The sequence below is a fragment of the Coffea arabica genome, chromosome 4c (assembly GCF_036785885.1).
Source record: "Coffea arabica cultivar ET-39 chromosome 4c, Coffea Arabica ET-39 HiFi, whole genome shotgun sequence".
In the NCBI taxonomy this organism is placed as follows: Eukaryota; Viridiplantae; Streptophyta; class Magnoliopsida; order Gentianales; family Rubiaceae; genus Coffea; species Coffea arabica.
In genome coordinates, this window is record NC_092316.1 from 4,629,867 (window position 1) to 4,649,273 (window position 19,407).

General features: G+C 38.5%; 2 protein-coding genes and 1 long non-coding RNA gene across 6 annotated transcripts; 2 read left to right on the forward strand and 1 right to left on the reverse strand.

The window, feature by feature from the left end:
• Nucleotides 1-127: 127 nt before the first annotated feature.
• On the forward strand, nt 128-4,666 carry LOC113739680 (uncharacterized). The gene is made up of 5 exons (XM_027266970.2): nt 128-351; nt 681-2,545; nt 2,647-3,058; nt 3,155-4,107; nt 4,185-4,666. Exons 1-5 carry the CDS (start codon nt 267-269, stop codon nt 4,452-4,454), a joined length of 3,585 nt encoding a protein of 1,194 aa, XP_027122771.2. The 5' UTR covers nt 128-266; the 3' UTR covers nt 4,455-4,666.
• A 1,896-nt stretch (nt 4,667-6,562) lies between these two features.
• Nucleotides 6,563-7,627, reverse strand: LOC113740107 (uncharacterized). Its single transcript, XR_011812706.1, has 2 exons — nt 7,115-7,627; nt 6,563-7,008 (listed from the first exon to the last, which is right to left on the reverse strand). It is a non-coding gene; the product is annotated as an uncharacterized lncRNA (long non-coding RNA).
• Nucleotides 7,628-14,588: 6,961 nt separating this feature from the next.
• Nucleotides 14,589-19,064, forward strand: LOC113740163 (uncharacterized). 4 transcript variants are annotated; one of them, XM_027267683.2, is made up of 4 exons: nt 14,589-17,268; nt 17,723-17,836; nt 17,997-18,100; nt 18,213-19,064. In XM_027267683.2, the coding sequence occupies exon 1, from the start codon at nt 14,708-14,710 to the stop codon at nt 17,159-17,161; it is 2,454 nt and encodes an 817-aa protein (XP_027123484.1). In that variant the 5' UTR covers nt 14,589-14,707; the 3' UTR covers nt 17,162-17,268; nt 17,723-17,836; nt 17,997-18,100; nt 18,213-19,064. The 4 variants fall into 4 exon arrangements, with proteins under 4 accessions (XP_027123484.1, XP_027123483.1, XP_071901733.1 ...); XM_027267682.2 differs by having other exon boundaries at nt 18,235-19,064; XM_072045632.1 differs by having other exon boundaries at nt 17,723-17,812.
• The last annotated feature ends 343 nt before the right edge of the window (nt 19,065-19,407 follow it).

The following is a 19,407-nucleotide window of genomic DNA, read 5'->3' on the forward strand; positions in this document are numbered from 1 at the left end:
CGTTGGTGGTCGAAGTGCGTGGCAAACACTCTCCGTTAATGAAGATGGGGGAATATTGTTACTGAAAATGATAAGGACATAAACGTAAATTTGGGTCGTAAATTAAGGACAAACAAAGACAAATTCCAGAGAAGGGAAAGTGCGAAACAGTCAGAGAGTGGTCGTTTCTTTCCTCTGTCTTGGATGAAAAAATAGAGAGGAGGGGTAAAACCAAAGTGTGTAAAAATCCGAATGATTGTTGCTGAAAAACACTGAAGATTGCAAGAATGGGAAGAAAGCGAGTCAATGTGAGAGAAAAAGCGTCCGCGTCCGCAGCGAAACAATGGAAAGCAAAAGAGAAGACAAGTACTGGTATGAGAAATATATTTTAGAGTTTTTTGTGTACTTTAATTGAATTTAATAATTGGAATTTGGGTAAGAATTTACGGTAGCAGTAGAAAAACGTTTTAAAGCCATAAGGATTGTTGAAAAGTTAGGGTTTTGGATGGTTGTGGAATGCATGTCCAAGGCATTATATATTTTTGATGGTACTGTTAGTGGGTCTGCATATTTTACTGAAAAGTGAGTGTTGTGGGAACCCTAATGTTCCTTCTGTTGAAGACATTGTGGTCCCAAATGCTAAAAATGTTGTTAATAATTAATGGGTTAATTATTAAAGATTTATTTTTTTATTTAACCAGAGTGTGGTCCAAATGACATTTTGCCCAACTCATTTTCCTTGGCGATACACCATCAGGGTGAGTTCAGAAGCTCTCCCAGCAAAGAATACGTGGGAGGAAGGGTAGACTATATAGACAACTGTAATGCTGAAAAATGGTCACTACAAGTGCTTGATGAATGTGCAGTAAGACTAGGATACCCGAAAGATGCTCGTTTTGGGTGGTATGGTAGGATTCCTGGTATGCCGCTTGAGACTGGACTATATTTTTGCATGTGTGATTGGGATTGTGATCTTCTAGTAAACACATTGCCACTGAATAGAGTGGCAGAGGTTTATCTACAAGTTGGCACTGATGATAATCCAGTGAGGTTTCAAACTCAAAAAACAGAGTATGTAGACATGCCTGAAGGCCACAAAACTTCTGCTAAGCAGGATACAAAAGATAAAGAAACATCTGAAATGGACAGTGACATAGCAATACTGGAAGAAGTTGACTTCAATGATATGGACAACAGAAGGAAAAATGTGGCTGATGACAACAGTAATGAAGTTGCTACAAACAGTCATGAGAATTTTGATTCCAAAAGTCCTAATTTGCAACAAGAAGAGGACAACAAGAGAGATAATGCAGGGGAAGAAGCACAAATGGCAACTGATAATGATATCCAAGCTGATGAGACTGATGTGCAGGCTGATAATAATGTGCAGGCTAATGATGATATGCAGGCTGACGACAAGTTCGATGATCCAGATTATACGGGGCAAGTTGAGGAGGATGTTTTATTTGATGAAGCCTTAAAGATTGGACAACAATTTGGCGTGCATAAAGGAGCTCCTGAAGTTGGACCTTCTACCAGCAAAGACAGAAGAAAGAAGAGAGCAAGTAGGGAAGGAGAAGCTGTTGACGAAGTAAATATTTGTGATGAGCCTGACATGGTTAATGTGGAGGATATGCAGTCAGAATATGAAACAGATTGTTCTAGAGAGTTGAAGAGTGAGAGTGAATCCGAAGACGAAGATGGTCGTAAGAGAAATAAGAAGCCTAAATTTTCAGTTTTTAATGAGAAAACTGAAATGAGAAGTCCAAGATTTAAGGTAGGCCAGAGGTTTTCATCAGTTGTTATTTTTAGGTTGGCTGTTAGAATCCAGGCTATTATGGAGGGAAGGGATGTCCAATTCATAAAAAATGACACATATAGGGTACGGGTGAAATGCAGAGGCTGTGAATGGCAAATTTTTGGCTCAAAAATGCAAGGTGAAAACACTTTCCAGATCAAGACACTTAGCAAGGAGCACACCTGTGGACGTGTCTTCCATAATAGAAACATGACATCAAAACTAGCTACCAGGTTGTTTGTAGATGAGGTGAGAAAAACACCATCCATGACAGTCCAGGAGCTCATGACTAGGGTGACTGAAGAATTAAATGTAGATTTCAGTCTTAAACAAGGCTATAGGACAATGAAAAAAGTAAGAGACATAATTGAAGGCAGTCATGAAAAACAGTATGCATTGTTAGAGGACTTCTGTGGTGAATTGAGGAGAGCAAATCCTGGATCGACAGTGTTCGTTGAGACGGATGAGGATGAGGATGGGATTGTCAGATTCAAAAGGCTTTACATGTGCTTAGAGCCATTGAAGAGAGGATTTCTAAAGGGCTGTAGGCATTGGATTGGGTTGGATGGGTGCTTCTTAAAGGATACATATGGTGGACAACTACTTACAGCCGTGGGTATGGATGGGGATAATAAAATGTTTCCACTAGCTTTGTCAGTTGTTAGAGTGGAAAATTATGACAATTGGAGCTGGTTTTTGGGATTGCTTGTACAAGATTTGGAAATATCAGATTCCAGTAATTGGTGTGTCATGACTGACAAGCAAAAGGTATGATAAATTGTATTAGCACTTATTTATACAGCAACTTTTTATTTAATAACTCAGGTACAACTTTTTATTTAAGCCAAGTTGTATTCAAACGTGTACAGGGACTAGTTCAGGCAGTTAGAGACAAAATGCCACAAGCTGAGCACAGGTGTTGTGTGCAACATCTATACACCAATTTCAAACAGATTCATAGAGGCCTGGCCTTAAAAGAAAGACTTTGGAAATGCGCAAAAGCTTCTTATGTTACCCACTGGAAAGTCGAAATGGAACAGTTGGGGCAAGAATCTGCAGCTGCGCATTCTTGGCTTGATGAAAAAGATCCCAAAACTTGGTGTAGAGCCCATTTTAGATGTGGATTGGATTGTGATATTTTGGTGAATAATATGTGTGAGTCCTTTAATGCAGTAATTTTAAAGGCCAGGTCACTACCAATCATATCCATGCTGCAGACCATTTATTTGTACCTGCTGAAGAGGATGGAGAGGAACAGGGAAGCAATGTCCAAGCACGAAGGTTAAGACACATTTTATTTATTTACTAGTATTAAGGTCAGTTCATAATTTCTTTGAGAAATTTATGACCAATTTATTGTTTTCATTTTGTATTCAGGTCTTCTTTGTCCAGCAATATTTGAGATATTGGAAAAGGCTAAGCAAGAGCAGTGTATGTGCATAGCGTCATATGCTGGGACAATGAAGTATCAGATAAGCTGTCCATTTGGGGAGCAGTATATTGTTGACATGGCTGCCAAAACCTGTTCATGTAGAAAGTGGCAATTAAGGGGAATACCATGTGGCCATGCTGTAGCTGCCATCAACAGGAGACATGAAGCACCAGAGAAGCATGTTTCCAACACCTACTTGAAGATCACGTATCTACAAAGTTATGAACCTGTACTTAATCCAATCAATGGTCCTAATTTGTGGGAGCACATAGACCTTCCAGCAATGAAGCCTCCGACTTATAGAAGATTTGCTGGAAGGCCAAAGAAAATGAGAAAAAAGGCTTCAGAAGAAGACAGACGGGACAGCTGTGTCAATCCAACTAAACCTCACAAGGTTAGCAAGGTTGGCACCATGATGAGCTGCAGCCGCTGCAAAAAATACGGACATAACAAAAGAGGATGTCCGGATAAAAATAAGCAAACCACTGAGGGGACAACTACAAGTTCAGCAAAGGAGAACAGTGATATTGGAGATACAGGCCCATCTATGCAGCCAAGTACTAACGAGGCTTGTCCAAGTGATGTGACCGTTGACATACTTGGAGTAAGTACGCAACAGAGTCACACAGGTCCATCTCAAAATTTGGATGCCAATCAGCCAAAACAAGGGGCACAAGAACCAGTGACAAAGAAAGGAAGAAAATGCTCATTTTGTCGTAAGCATGGTCACTCAAAGAATAGTTGTAAGTTGAGGCAATGGACCTTTAGGAGCTCACTGGACATGACTGGAGACTTGGGATTCAAAACTGTAAAAATACGGTCTGATGATCTGGAAAACCCATATAATCATGCTCAAAATAGTTCTGGGCATGTGGAAAAGAGTCCTACAACAACTCATGTAAGTGGTCTCCATACATCAGGTCTTTATTTATGGGTGTCATGTCTTATTGATTCATGTTATGTGCTTGTTTGCAGTTAAGCTCCAAAGCTGATGGTCGCAAACTTTATTCCCACAGCCACGGAGTAACGATGAGAGCACCACACTCATACGTGGACTTGGGGACAGCCTCTCATTCCAGCAGTGGACTTAAGCCAGCACAATTCACATGGCAAGGCAATTTGTGTGTTAACCTGTCTACATTACAGACAGCTGCGGGACATGCGAAGGAGTCACTTGGAATTGAAAATGTGCAGCTCCATGGGGATGGAAACCAATCTGTTAAGTTGGGAAAATTGCAGCAATAGGCCAAATAGCCTTCAAGCATGAACTAACTGATGCTGGACAAACCAACTCAAGAATTGTACAGGCATATAGCCTTTTTTATTTTGCAGATACAATCAAATTGGGCAGTAAAAGCCTCTGTTTTGCTAGTCCAGATGTGGCGAACTTTTGTTCAACTCATATAGTCCATTGGAACTAAGAATTTTTTTGTTAATATGGAATTTTTGTTAGCCTCTGTTTTTGGTAGCCTCTGTTGTGGAACTCATATAGCCTTTGTCTTGCTAGTCCAGATGGGTGAAATTCAGAGGCTGTTAATGTGGAATTTTTGTCATTCCTGGTATTGCTATTATGTATTGGATGATTTGTTGAATGATCAAAGGTTTTTGCTGAAAATTTTATGTTCTGAGTTGATTGCTGTTGTTAATGTGACATAGATTACTTGCGATAAACTTTACAAATTGGGACACTAAAATCCCTAAACAACAAATTCTGATTACATAGCAGGTCCAACGTTCACAATTATGGGACATAGCAGGTCCACTATATCCCTAAATTTGATACAATACATTTAAAACCCATCTACCACCACTCAGGTCATTTCACAAATACATTCATCAGACAAAGCTTTCACCAGTCACAAAAATTCAAAACAATGTGGTACATGTTCACAAGCAAGATGGTTAAAATCCCGACTGTATAATAACGCTAAAACCCGCAAGCGGGATTCTGTATTTTTCCTACTTCAACGTTACCTCGCATGCGGGTTAATGTTATATTTTATGGCGAGAAGAAAAAATTGGTAATTAGGCTTTTTGGGCATTATAAGTAAATATTTAAATTAATGACCATTAAAAAAAAGGGTTGTATAAATTGGCAGTTAAGTTTTCAAAATGAATTTGGACGAATTTGTAAAAAGTTAGAAGAAATAGGTTGTAAACGAGTAATTGGGTTGCCAAACTCGTTTTCTGACTTGTCCATTGAACTACATTTACTCATATCGCCCAAGAATAGATGGGTATGGGAATCATAAAATTTTACTTATGGATATAAATAATTGGGTAACGCAACCGACCCAATTAACCCATCTACCACCACTCAGGTTATTTCACAAATACATTCATCAGAAAAAGCTTTCCACCTGTCACAAAAATTCAAAGCAATGTGGTACATGTTTACAAGCAAGCAGGTTAACATCCCGTCTGCATAAGAACGCTGAAACCCCCAAGCGGCATTCTGTTCCTTTCCTATTTCAACGTAAGATCGCAGGTGGGTTAATGTTATATTTGATGGCGAGAAGAAAAAATTGCTAATTAGGCTTTTTGGGCATTATAAGTAAATAATTAAATTAATGACAGTTAAAAAAAAGGGTTGTATAAATTGGCAGTTAAGTTTTCAAAATGAATTTAGACGAATTTGTAAAAAATTAGAATAAATGGGTTGTAAACGAGTAATTGGGTTGTCAAACTCGTTTTCTGACTTGTCCATTGAACTACATTTACCCATACCGCCCAGGAATAGATGGGTATTGGAATCATAAAATTTTTCTTATGGATAAAAATAATTGGTTAACGCAACCGACCCAATTAACCCATCTACCACCACTCAGGTCATTTCACAAATACATTCATCAGACAAAGCTTTCGTCCTGTCACAAAAATTCAAAGCAATGTGGTACTTGTTCACAAGCAAGCAGGTTAAAATCTCGCATGCGGGTTAATGTAATATTTGATGGCGAGAAGAAAAAATTGGTAATTAAGCTTTTTGGGCATTATAAGTAAATATTTAAATTAATGACAGTTAAAAAAAAGGGTTGTATAAATTGGCAGTTAAGTTTTCAAAATTAATTTAGACGAATTTGTAAAAAGTTAGAATAAATAGGTTGTAAACGAGCAATTGGGTTGTCAAACTCGTTTTTTGACATTTCCATTGAACTACATTTACCCATACCGGCCATGAATAGATGGGTATGCGAATCTTAAAATTTTACTTATGGATATAAATAATTGGGTAACGCGACCGACCCAATTAACCCATCTACCACCACTCAGGTCATTTCACAAATACATTCATCAGACAAAACTTTCACCTGTCACAAAAATTCAAAGAATGTGGCACATGTTCACAAGCAAGATGGTTAACATCCCGACAGCATAAAACGCTGAAACCCGCAAGCGGGATTCTGAAAGTGCTGGTAATTACATAGTCAGCAAAAGCAAGAATTTCCTTCCTGCACCACTCAAAAGGTCCACTACTTAGCAATGACAGACAAAGGTGGTCCCATATTTGAGCAAACAAAACGGGCAGTCCGGCATAAGCGGTTGCTTCTTCTACAACTCATTTTGGACCTTCTCCCCCAGATTTGAACAAAAACAACCACATGACAATGGCAACCCAGTGGATAATCAAGTACATCCTTAGCTTCCTTACTTTCGATTGTTGGCACCTTGAATTTTCTTTCAACCTATCCAACTCAGCTTCCATCTTGTTCATCGACCTTAGCAGTCCAGGTATTATTTCTTTTGACTTTTGACACATCTCAGGATCAACCCAATCCCAGTATATGCAGCCTCCTTGTTCCTAGTTTGACAAGAACATTATGTTTGCAGACAAGATTAGGTGGCTGCAATTCATACAAACCCAAAATAAAAAACAAGTATAAACACAAAACCCTAATTTCCCTTACTCTGTACTTGGCACATCGACAAAACCTTCTTCCTGGGTTCATGGCAGTCCATGATGTCATCATCAATGTTTGCTTTCCACAATCACAAAATTGCCTCACCATTTCTCTTTGTTTGTTGAACCATGCGTTGGGTTCTCCTTTTCTTCTTCCTGCCCTGTGGATAGCAGAATGACAGCTTGGGTCTCTCAGCATACCGACCTGAAGTGCCCTTTTATGATTTGGATCGGGTCTACATTATCCATCTGAAGTGGGTAGCATGGAGGGAAACTTTCCCTCCATATTTCACCATTTTTTTTTAATCTATATATGTGATTTTTTGTGAATTTTCATTGTTGCCCTCAGTCAAAGGACAGTGTTTGCCACGCTCTTCAACCACCAACGGCAATCAGGATTCTGTCAACAATTTTCCTTAACTGGGAGCAATTCATAAGTTTAGGGATTTAAGTGTCCCATTTTGAAGTTAAGGGACTGAAGTGGGTAATCGCCCAAAGTTTGAGCGGACAAAGTGGAATTAACCCTTAGGAATAATTTAGGTCCCATCCCATGTTTAAGATGTACTATATGCAGAAATCAGCTGATATAGATTTGCACCATGTTTTAATTTATGAATGATTATGCGATAATTGTCTGAACCGTTTGGCTAATTATAATCAGTAAGGCAAAGTTTTCATCAACCTTGGAATAAATTTAGGTAAAAAGCAACATGGATCCGGAAAAAATATTTGAAATTGTGTTTTTAAATATAGAGAAAAAAAAAATTGTCCTTGGTTTAATGTGTACATGTACTGATTGAAATGATGTATCCTCTAAAGGTTTCTTTAATATCATTTTTAACTCTTGCACCATATTTTGTTCAATCTTGAAAGTGAAAAAAGGTAATGATTAAACTAAGCAGGGATGAAAAATTTATTTTGTGAATGTGAGGGACGAAACAATTTATTTTGTGAAATGTAAAGGATTATAGATGGATTATATAAATTTTGATTTGACAATTTTACCTCTAAAAATAATCACATGCAAGGCACGTGATGAATTTCGATCAAAAATTAGTCAGAAATCTAGGTAGGGATCAAATTTGATTAATATGAATTTGTAAGGGACGTAAAATTACATTTTTAAAAATAAAGGATGAAAAAAATCATTTCACAAAATCCCAAGAACAAAAAAAAAGGGTGAGATTTCCCAAAAAATCGAGTCAATTAGATTAATAAAAAGTACCATTTAAGTTGAGCTCGATTTTCTTTTTTGGGCAAATCGCCAATTTGGTCCCTAAACTTTTTCACTTGAACCAATTTAGTCCTTCACGGTTTTTTTTCACCAATTTAATCCTCAAACAATTTTATCGTGTCCAATGTAGGACTTTTTGGGCGGCGCCACCACATTTTATGTATTTTCCACGGCGGACCAGGGGTATAATTGGAATGACAGGTATAATTGTCTAAACACCTTGACTAGAATGGCAGCTCTGTCACGATAAGCAAAAGAAACCCCTGCAAATCGACTTCTTCAGAGCTCATAGGAATTAGGGCAGAAACTTTGACAAGCAGAAACTGAGGGAGAGACTTCGACAAGCAGGTGAAATGCAATCAAGCAGAAATTTCGACAACTCCGCCTCAACTTTATGTAGCAGCCAACACTCAAATCTGGATAGCCGAGTAAGTGGGCATTCGACAGGGGTGAAGGGAGAGAAGGTAGAATTCTACAATGGGAATGAAGCAGTAATTTGCCATTGCCGTGAAGAATGTAGAATTGTAACTTCATGGACATTGGCGAACCCAGGCAGAAGATTTCATGGATGCATAAATTATGGGGTAATTTTTACAATTAATCACGACATATCACTTGTATATTTTGATGTATTATATAATTTACTACAACTAATAGCTGGAATTAATGGTTATTGTAGACCCCAAAAGCCTGCAATTATTTTCTGTGGTATGATCCACCTATGCAACAGATGACAAAAAATATGATGGCGAAAATTTTGAAGAATTTGAGGAAAGCTGAGGAAGAAAATAATGTCATGAAAATTGAAATGTGTAAGCTTGAAGAAGAGAACAAGGTGCTCAAAAGTGAAATTAGGAAGTTGAAAGCAGCAAAGAAGTGGCTAATGCTGGTCGTGATTTGCATATGTATTATGGTTAATGCTGTACTATTACCCAGTGGCAATGAAAGGAATGACAACTTAAAAATGCTACATTAGATCTTCCTGTATGAAGTTAGAAGTTGAGTAATTGCTTCATGTAATTTGAATGTTGTAATGTTGGAATGTAGACATGGGTGTATGGAACATGTTTATGCATGAAAATGGAACATTGTCTCGAATGATCTTTTTGTAAATTAATCGAGAGATTTTGTCAGTTGTTGCTGGGCACATTTACTGAAACGAAATCGCTATAAAATGATTGAGAGATTTTGTCAGTTGTTGGGCATATTACCTTGAAAGATGTCTTTGTTAAAATTTAACAGAAATTCACCTCAAGTTGTATAAAAAATTTGACAGCATTTCATCCTATATTTCAATAATCCCTACTCGCACAAATACCCCATATAAACTGCTAAACAACAAGAATTCAGTCAAAGTAAATGGTATAGGAAGAGTGCGAATACAAGTTCATAGTCATCAACATAGGTGCGACATTCCAATATAGCAGGCTGAATTTTACTTCAGCGTTGAATTCGTTTTAGACAAAATGCAGCCCATCAAATGTACAAAACAGAATCGTATTGTTAATCCAATTATATCCATTGACAAAACAGAAGCTCTTAATGTACAAAACGGAGCATATCCCACAAAATAGAAGTCTGCTGTATTCCCAAGCTCCATTAACTTGACTGGGCGACATTATCATCTTCTTCATCCAACAGCCTATGTGCCTACACAAATAAAGGCACATGTCAAAAGCCATAAACAGTCTCGTTTTAAGTCGTCAAAATCATTATCCAACAAATGTGCAAGACATGCTGTTTGTTTCTGTTTGAATTACTTGAACTTACTTTCTCCTTTTTCCTAGTCATTTTTCCCTTTGATGGTGGGAATGGACCAAAAACAGTCATAGCAGCCTTTCTTTTTCTCCATGCTTGAGCTTGCCAGGTTGCACATGTTTGCCGGTTATGTCCTAAGCCATGACAGAAGGAACACTTGGTGAATTTCTTTTGCACTTCAGGTAGTTCTTCTTGACCTGATGGCTGTAAATCAATAACCTCTTGTTCATCTATAACAGCCTGTGCTTTATCACCTGACCATGAAATAAATTAAAACATGTAACAAGTACAAGAATAAAATTATCATGAACTACATGGAAAAATCCTAAATTGCTGACCACTTGGAACATCTGGCATTGAGCTAGATTCCAGAGGTACTTCAGTTGGCTCCTTCCCGAACACTTGATCTGTACACATCAAAGCATCATTAGTTAAGTATTACACCATAAATCAGTGGATGAGGGATAGGTAAAATTACCAGATTTTTGGGGCAATTCACATGGTGCGTTCTCCCTTGTTCTGAGATTTTGTGGACAAGTTCTCTTGTTATGGCCAAGTGCCTTGCATTTGCTACACTTGTTGGAGTTGGACGGTGGTGGCCTTTTATTGGTAGATGCACCAAGTTCATTAGAAGGTACCAGCAGTGGACACTTTCTCACTGTATGCCCCTTTTGATAGCATTTTGTACATGTCATTCTAACAAGGCCAGATCTAGAAAGTTTGGTAACCCCCTTCGAATTAGGCCTAGGCTCTTCTGGTTCCCTTCTTCTTACTTTTTTTGGCCGACCAGGTAACTTCAACTTCAAGGGTGGTAAGACAGGATCTTTATCCGATTGCACCCAAACATTTGGCCCACTCAAAGGAGCAATTGCTGGCTCATAAGCCTTCAAGTAATTGTCTCGCGAATAGTAATGATGAACAAGGCTTTCTGGCTCTTGACCTATTAAAGAAATACAACAAATCACATGGCAGCATGGCAATCCAGTCAACTCCCATCTCCTGCAACTACAAGTCTGCTGCTTTAAGTCCACCACATGTTTGCCTCCATACATATGTGTAACCTCAAATTTATCTTGATCAGACCATCTCGCGATGTTTGCAGCTGCTTCTGTTTTTGCCTTCTCCAGTTTCTTTTGAATTTTTGGACAGATCTTATCACTCCTCTTCTTCATCCACTCCCTTTTTGTACGAAGCCTTTCCATTAGATAGATTCTGATAGTCTCAAGCATTCCAAGGATTGGTTTTTCCCTTGCATCCATTATGACCGAATTAAAGCTTTCACATAAATTATTAAGGAGAATGTCACACTTGGCAGCCACTCGAAAATGTGATCTTGACCAGTGATAGGGAGAGGTGTTGTCATTTAACCACTTCCAAGCAGCTACATCATAATCCCTTAAACACTCCATATGATTTTCGAACATCCTCATGTATGATGACCTTGCACATGTCCAAAATCTTTCCTTCAATGCTTCACCCGGATGATTTTTTTTTGAAATTGTTGTGCAAGTGCCTTACACAATGTCTGTGCTCAACATTTGGAATGACTTCCTGAATTGCAGATCCTAAACCCTGCAAAATAGACAAATGCAAATTCAGCACAATCAGTAAGCATTCATATATATGTAATAAACATATATAAACAATGTCAGTTGATCTTATTCACCTTCTGTCTATCACTTATGAAGCTCCAATTTCTTTGATCATTGATGGATAGGTCATATTTCAAGAATTCAATAAACCATTTCCACGACCTCTTATTTTCTGCTTCAACTACTGCATATGCAACTGGATAAACACAGTCATTTGGATCTATCCCAACTGCAGTTAATAACACACCCGGATGTGGACCTCTCAAGTGGCAGCCATCAACTCCAATTATCTTCCTACAACCAGATTTAAATCCTCTCTTCAGTGCCTCGAAGCAAATGTAAAGTCTCTGAAATCTTTGTTTTCCAGAATCCTTATCTAATGTAGTTTCCATGAACACTGTAGAACCAGGATTTGCCTTCATTAGTTCCTCACAATAATCCCACAATCTGTTGTACTGATCTTTGTAGCTCCCATGGATCAAAATTTTTGCCTTCATGAATGTCTTATAAACTTGAGGTTTAGTTATGTTTACATTTAGTTCTGCATGTACCTTATCCTTGAACTCAGAAACTGTTATTCTCTTGTTCATCCTTAGGAAGTCCACATATTTTCTTGCTAAGAAACCTGAGGTAGCTCTCTTGTGGTAAAAGGTCCTGCCACATGTGTGTGCTGGACCCATTGTCTTGATTGCAATGGAATCATCACCATCATCAATTTTAGAAGCAAACAACATCCACTTACAATGTTCAGCTTTGCATTTCACCCTCATTCTATGCTTATCATGCTTCACCCACTTTATATCATTCCCCCATTTGACTGCATAATTGTCAACTGCCATCTTGAATAGCTGTTTATCATCAAATTGTTGACCAACATGAAATTTTGGATCATTCATGTCCATTTCTGGTCGGAATCTGACCAGTTTGGGTTTCTTCCTTGTGCTATCTTCATCGGAGGAATCAGTCACACTATTTAGCTCATCTGACACCATCGAATCAGATTCCTCATGAACTGGAATCTGATCTCCTTCATCAAGGTGTAGGTGTGAATTAGAAGTTGCCTTGACTCTGATTTTTTTTTTATTGGGTGCTGCTGCCTGTCTTGCTTCTTTCTTTGCCTTTCTGTTTCTACTTTGGCAATTTCCTGTTGGCACTTTATCCATTACAGCACCTAACTCCTGATATGGAGGCACAACAGAAGTTTGAAAAATGACATCATCATCATCTTCACTGAAATCATAGTCACTATCATGGAACTTTTCACCCTCCATTGAGTCTGAGTTTACAGCATCATTAGCCTCATCCACATCACCTTGTTCTACTTCAGCAGCCTGACAAGTTTCCTGGTTCTTCTTCTCAAGCTGGCTCATTTTCTCTAGGTGAACAGGAATTTCCTCTATATCAGCAACATCAACATCCTCAAATGTTATGTCTACAAAGAAGTCATCTTCTTCTTCTATTTCGGTTGCATTACAACTGTTTGATGCAACTGCACTCTCACATTTACCATCTATCAATCTAATGTGAAACTCAGAAACAACATAAACTTCTGCTTCTCCATTTTGCTTGCCTATACAAGCCATGTCAGTTGCTGCATCATCAGAATCTATTTTTCTCAACACAAGTGCACCACCTTCAGTTGGAATTCTATACATCATTGTTACATTTGCAGGATATCCAAGATAATAGCAAAAGTCAGATACAATTGCTCTATTCACTCTCATGGCAATGACACCTTCAAAACTTTCCATGCTGCCCCCCAAATATTGCTCTATGGGTTCTTTAACATATACACCCCCATGATAGATTTTCAAAGTAAAAAATTCAACCTCTTGTCCTGCATTTTTTTAAACCACAAAAAAAGACTTAATTAATAACAACATCCGGGTGTGTTATAACCACAAAAGCCAGATCTGAGACCACATCAGAACATTCAAGTGTGCAGTTATTTTCCTACTACTTTGTCTCACTTTTTAGAACATGAAAACAACAGCACACTACATTTTAGAACTACAGGGACCACATCACCATTAAAAAAATTCAGTTTTAAATATAGCATATTTCACCATCCCCAGATCTGCCTATGACCCACGCATAAGACATTTTTAAAAAAACACGTCAACCCCACAATGTACCATATTCCACTAATTAACCGCCCACATGCTTAACACTATCATTAAACAGAGAAGAAAATGTTCAACTACTTCAGCCCCACAGACAACGACAAAGTACAAACACATTAGCTTTAACATTCTGATGAAAAGGTTAAACTAACATGCAGCTGCTCAAACATCAAACAAGCATAGCAGAAAATGTTCAGCTAAGTAAGATCTGGTTAAAGCTTACTGGATAGTGTTGCTGCAACTGCTTCCTTTTCACCATCCTTGTCGCCATCGACACCTTCCATCATCGAAGACACGGATCTGCTCATCTTCTGTTGGCAATCACATTTTCTTACATTTTGATCAGAATGCCTAATTCCTATGAGCTCTGAAGAAGTCGATTTGCAGGGGTTTCTTTTGCTTATCGTGACAGAGCTGCCATTCTAGTCAAGGTGTTTAGACAATTATACCTGTCATTCCAATTATACCCCTGGTCCGCCGTGGAAAATACATAAAATGTGGTGGCGCCGCCCAAAAAGTCCTACATTGGACACGATAAAATTGTTTGAGGATTAAATTGGTGAAAAAAAACCGTGAAGGACTAAATTGATTCAAGTGAAAAAGTTTAGGGACCAAATTGGCGATTTGCCCTTCTTTTTTAAAAAATCAAGCTCACTTAAAGATTAAAAAAAAGTTCACTTAAAGATTTTTTTTTTTTTTTTTTAAGTTGAACTCCTCTATTTCACTTGAAAATCTCAAAAACAAAAAGAGAACTCCAATTAACATGTGAACTCCAAAAAAATAAATAAACAAAAAGTTGAACTGGATTTTCAAGAAATCGATTTCACTTGAATCAAATACAAAAGAAAAGGGTACAACGTTACGAGGAATGGCAAACCGTTGTCCGGAGGAAAATGGCAAAACGTCGGGTCCGTCTTCTTCTTCTTCCCTCCAAATTCCGTTCTATCCGGCAATGCAAATTCCTCTGTTCCCTCCCTTCCGCCCCGCCTCTCCACAATGAAACTGCCGCCGTCGCGGCCCCTGCTGCGAATGAAGCTGCCCACGCAACCGACGAAAATCTCCAGCAACACCTTCGAAAGCTTCGAATATTACTGCAACAGAACCGCACCGAAACTGCGAAGAGACTCCTCAACACTCTCATTCGCTCCAATTCAGCTTCTCAACTCTACACCCTCTATTCCCTATCCTCGCCTCCTCCTACAAAACCCATCTTTTCTAGCTTTCTTTTATCGTTTTATGCCGAGTTAAAGCTCCCCGACGAGGCCACTGAGGTCTATGATTTAATCAAAAGAGACGGCAACTTTCCTTCTCTTTACGCTTTTAACCTGTTTCTTGAATCATTGGTTAGTTCTAGGCAGTATAATAAGACCCTAGAAGTGTTTTTAGATGCTGTAAATTCGGGTATTCGAGTTGATAAGTTTAGCTGTGGCAAGGCCATACAATCGGCTGTGAAGTTGGGGGATTTGGAGGGAGCTGTGGAGCAAATGCGGCGCATGAGAAAATGTGGAATAAAGCCTAATGGGTTTGTTTATAATGTTGTGATCGGGGGTTTGAGTAAAGAAGGGAGAGTGGCGGATGCGCGGAAACTGTTTGACGAAATGGTTGATAGAAGAGTGTTGCCGAATAGGGTGACTTACAATACTCTCATTGATGGATATTGTAAAGCAGGGGACTTGGAGGAGGCGTTTAATGTGAGGGAGAGGATGAAAAATGATAACGTGGAGGCTAATGTTGTCACATATAATACGTTGCTTGGTGGGCTTTGTAGGGCGGCAAGGATGGAGGAGGCAGGAAGAGTATTAGAGGAAATGAAGGTTCATGGGTTTGTTCCAGATGCATTCACGTATAGCATACTGTTTGATGGTCATTTGAGGTCTGGAAATGCAGATGCTTCATTGGCTTTGTATGAAGATGCTGATCGTAGAGGGGTGCAGTTGAATGAGTGTGCTTATGGCGTTTTGGTTAATGGATTGTGTAAGGAAGGGAAAATGGATAAGGCCGAGGAATTAATGAAGCATTTGATGGAAAATGGGGTTGTTCCCACGAAGGTAATGTTTAATGCTATGGTTGATGGGTACTGCAGAGAAGGCAACAAAGAAAAGGTGCTTTTAACAATTGGCGAAATGGAAAAATTTGGGTTGAGGCCTGATTGCATCACATTTAATACAATGATCAACATGTTCTGCAGAGCATCCGAGATGGATAATGCGAATGAATGGATTAAGAAGATGACTGAGAAGGGAATCAGCCCCAATCTAGAGACATATAACACCCTGATTCAGGGCTATGGGCGAAATTGTCAGTTTGAGAGGTGTTTTCAGATTCTTGAGGAAATGAAAGACAATCAAATAAATCCCAACGTTGTTACTTGTGGTTCTTTAGTAAACTCCTTATGCAAGGATGGTAGGCATCTGGAAGCTGAAGTGATACTCAGGGATATGATATGTAGAGGGGTTCTGCCAAATACTCAAATTTACAATGTACTCATAGATGAGCATTGTAGAAGAGGAAACATAAAAGATGCATTTAGTTTACTTGATGAAATGTTGAAAAGTGAACTCCCTCCAACTCTAGTGACATACAACACACTCATTAGCGGGCTCTGCAAAAGAGGGAGGGTTACAGAAGCTGAAGAGTTGACTTTGAAAATCATAAGCATCGGTCTGCATCCTGATGTCATCACATATAATTCCTTAATATCAGGGTATTCCAAGGCAGGGAACACCTGGAAGTGTTTTGAGTTATATGAAAAGATGAAAGCATCAGGTGTTAAACCTACCTTGAGCACATATCATCCTCTAATTGCACAATGTAAAGCAGAAAAACAGGGACAGATGCTACTGGAGAAAATTGTTCAAGAAATGTCTGACATAAACCTGATTCCTGATCGAGTCCTATACAATGAGCTTCTTCATTGTTATGTAAATCATGGAAAAGTCCAAAAAGCATTTTCTCTGCAGAGTGAAATGGTAGAAAGAGGGATTCCTCCTGATAGGATGACCTTCAATGTCTTGATATTGGGTTGTTTCAAGGAGTGCGAGGTTGAAAAGGCCAAGGATCTTTTTGATGGCATGAGGGCTGGAGGATTGATTCCTAATGCTGATACATATAACACACTCATTGCAGGACACTGCAAACTAAACGATTTTGTTGGAGCATATATCTGGTACAGGGCAATGCTTGAATGTGGTCTTTACCCAACTAACACTGTTTGTATTGAGCTTCTCGCAGGCCTCAGAGAGGAAGGAAAATTGGAAGAGATCCGGATAATTTGCTCTGAGATGAGTGTTAAAGGATTGAATGAGTGGAGCATGAGTGAGGACTTCCCTGCAGCTACTGAAGTGTAATATAGGAATGCTCTGCGCCGCTCCATCTTTTTGAATCAAGTATTAGAGAAGGAACCAATTATGCAGATCGTCATGATTGTGATGCTCTCATCTACAAGTTCTCAAGGGTAATTAACTACATTTTTAGATTAGTTATCTGCTGTCAAATTTGTCCAATCGAGATCAGATTGCAGGAAGTTGGATAGGTTGAGTACCTGTCATGTTTCTTTACAATTAGTATGATACCTCCTGTTACTGTACCTGACTTTTATACAAATAAGTATTCACTCCATTGCTTGCAGACTGCATGGGCCCTTTTAGGGTTGACATGCCCCATTGGATGTTTCAAGATATTTACATAATGCAGTTTAAAATGTTCTCCCAAATAAATTAGATGCAGTTATAGGATTGAGGTGAAAGATTATAGGTACATTATCATGAAAATAGCTGTTTAAAGACTGAGAATAGTCAATTAATTACTTCTTCAGATAAATTTGAAGTGTCACATCCTGGATGTTGTGTTTGCATTATTCTTTAAGAATTGTTGACTAATTTTGGTTTCCATCATTCTTAATTTTTCAGAGGATGCTGAACTCACTCCTTGGAGGCTGAGCTGGAGAATATACTGGACTAATCAATTTGTGGCAACATAGCAAATGGACACTGTACTTGGTTGGCTTTCTACTTAATATCCAGGTTATCTTGTGAGATTTTTGTTGACATATACACAGGTTTCCTTTACATATTAGACATGTTATAGTCCATTGAAAATGAACAGAGTGTCAGCAAATTGCTGACTAGCCATGGCTTTTTAGGTTGTCATTGATGATGCTTAAACCTGTGAATTTCTATGCAGCCAGAGAAGTCCTACTCAACACAGGAACTTTGCCATCTTCTGGGAACTGTAATTGTGAAGAAGGCACGGGTGCAATCTATATTGGGTGGGTCCTACTGTCATAGGTATGGTAAATACTAGAAAATTTTTTATTACTTTCTATACGAAAGTCACATGTGCACACAGTGTGTAAACAAACTACTGACTCGAATTATTGGCTCTGCATGACTTTAATAGTCATTTTCCCATTTACTAGCAGGGTCAAGCTCTATTACTACATGTTTGAGAGACCTCATATGTAGGTGATATGCTAGAGCAAGGCATCCCCAAGATATGCTGGAGTGCTAGATGCGGGTGAGAATCAGTTCACTGTGAGGATTTGGAGCTTTTCAGGATGGTTTTTTTTTCCAATTGGATGAAGGTATATTTGCCTTCTGTAATTTGCAAAAGCTTGAAGGGATTTTTTCAATTGCTGGGAAGGAGCACATTCAGCTTGCTTGCAATTTACGATGACTAATATGGAAGGATAGAACAAAGCAGAGTTCAGTGAATCCAGATTAGATATTGACAAGGTTGCACATAAAGCCACTCAGGAACAGTGAGAATACAGCACGAGGAGTTGAGCGTAGTGGAAATGGAACATATTGAGGTTTGCATCAAGATGAACTCTGCTGCAACAATCTGTCCAATTAAGAACAAGTTAGGATATGGGATAATTGCAAGTAACTGGCCTGGGGAGATTGTAGCAAGCTGGGCAACATCAGAAGCAAGTGAAGGCAGCAAGGATGCTGCAGAAGCTGAAGCTAGCAAATATGATTAACCAAAGCCATTAGTTTACAATTACTAATCTGATGCTAAAGCTGCAAATATAGCCAAAGATATGTTGGTCTTGAGTCCTCTGTTTTGTATGTGGTTCTTTTCTCATATTAACTTGCAAGGAAATGATTGGTAGCAAATTGGCAAAATTTGCCATTGGAGGGATAGAAAACATTACCGTGTCTTTGTAAAGTAGCACAGTGTGGAACTTGGAAGTGGGTAGTACTAGTACCCATTATATTGTGAAGCTAAGGCTACTCTTGTTCATTTTAACAGTACAACTCATGCCATTTTGCTAGTAAAGTGTTAAGGTTTGCTGATGGTCCTAATTTTTATGTCATCACCAGCCTCAAACATTTTGAAACTCATAGGTTTTAACAGAAACTACAAAGTTACGAAAAAAAAATAACTCCACAGAGCAATGGAAAGTAGTAATGTAGAAAAAATCCCTTAAAACCCAACAAGATAAATAAATAAATAAAATGAAGAAACTAGTTGTGGATACTAAATTCATATAAATGAAGGACGAAATTAGTAAGTTATGATAAATTTAACAATGACCCCTAGGCTTTGAGTCTGTTGTTCACGTACCCATAAACAATTTGAATTACACAGT

Coding starts and splice junctions, on each gene's coding strand:
- LOC113739680 (XM_027266970.2), top strand. CDS start 267: ATGGGAAGAAAGCGAGTCAATGTGAGAGAAAAAGCGTCCGCGTCCGCA. Junction 352..680: donor AAAAGAGAAGACAAGTACTG/GTATGAGAAATA, acceptor TTATTTAACCAG/AGTGTGGTCCAAATGACATT. Junction 4,108..4,184: donor AGAGTCCTACAACAACTCAT/GTAAGTGGTCTC, acceptor GCTTGTTTGCAG/TTAAGCTCCAAAGCTGATGG.
- LOC113740163 (XM_027267683.2), top strand. CDS start 14,708: ATGGCAAAACGTCGGGTCCGTCTTCTTCTTCTTCCCTCCAAATTCCGT.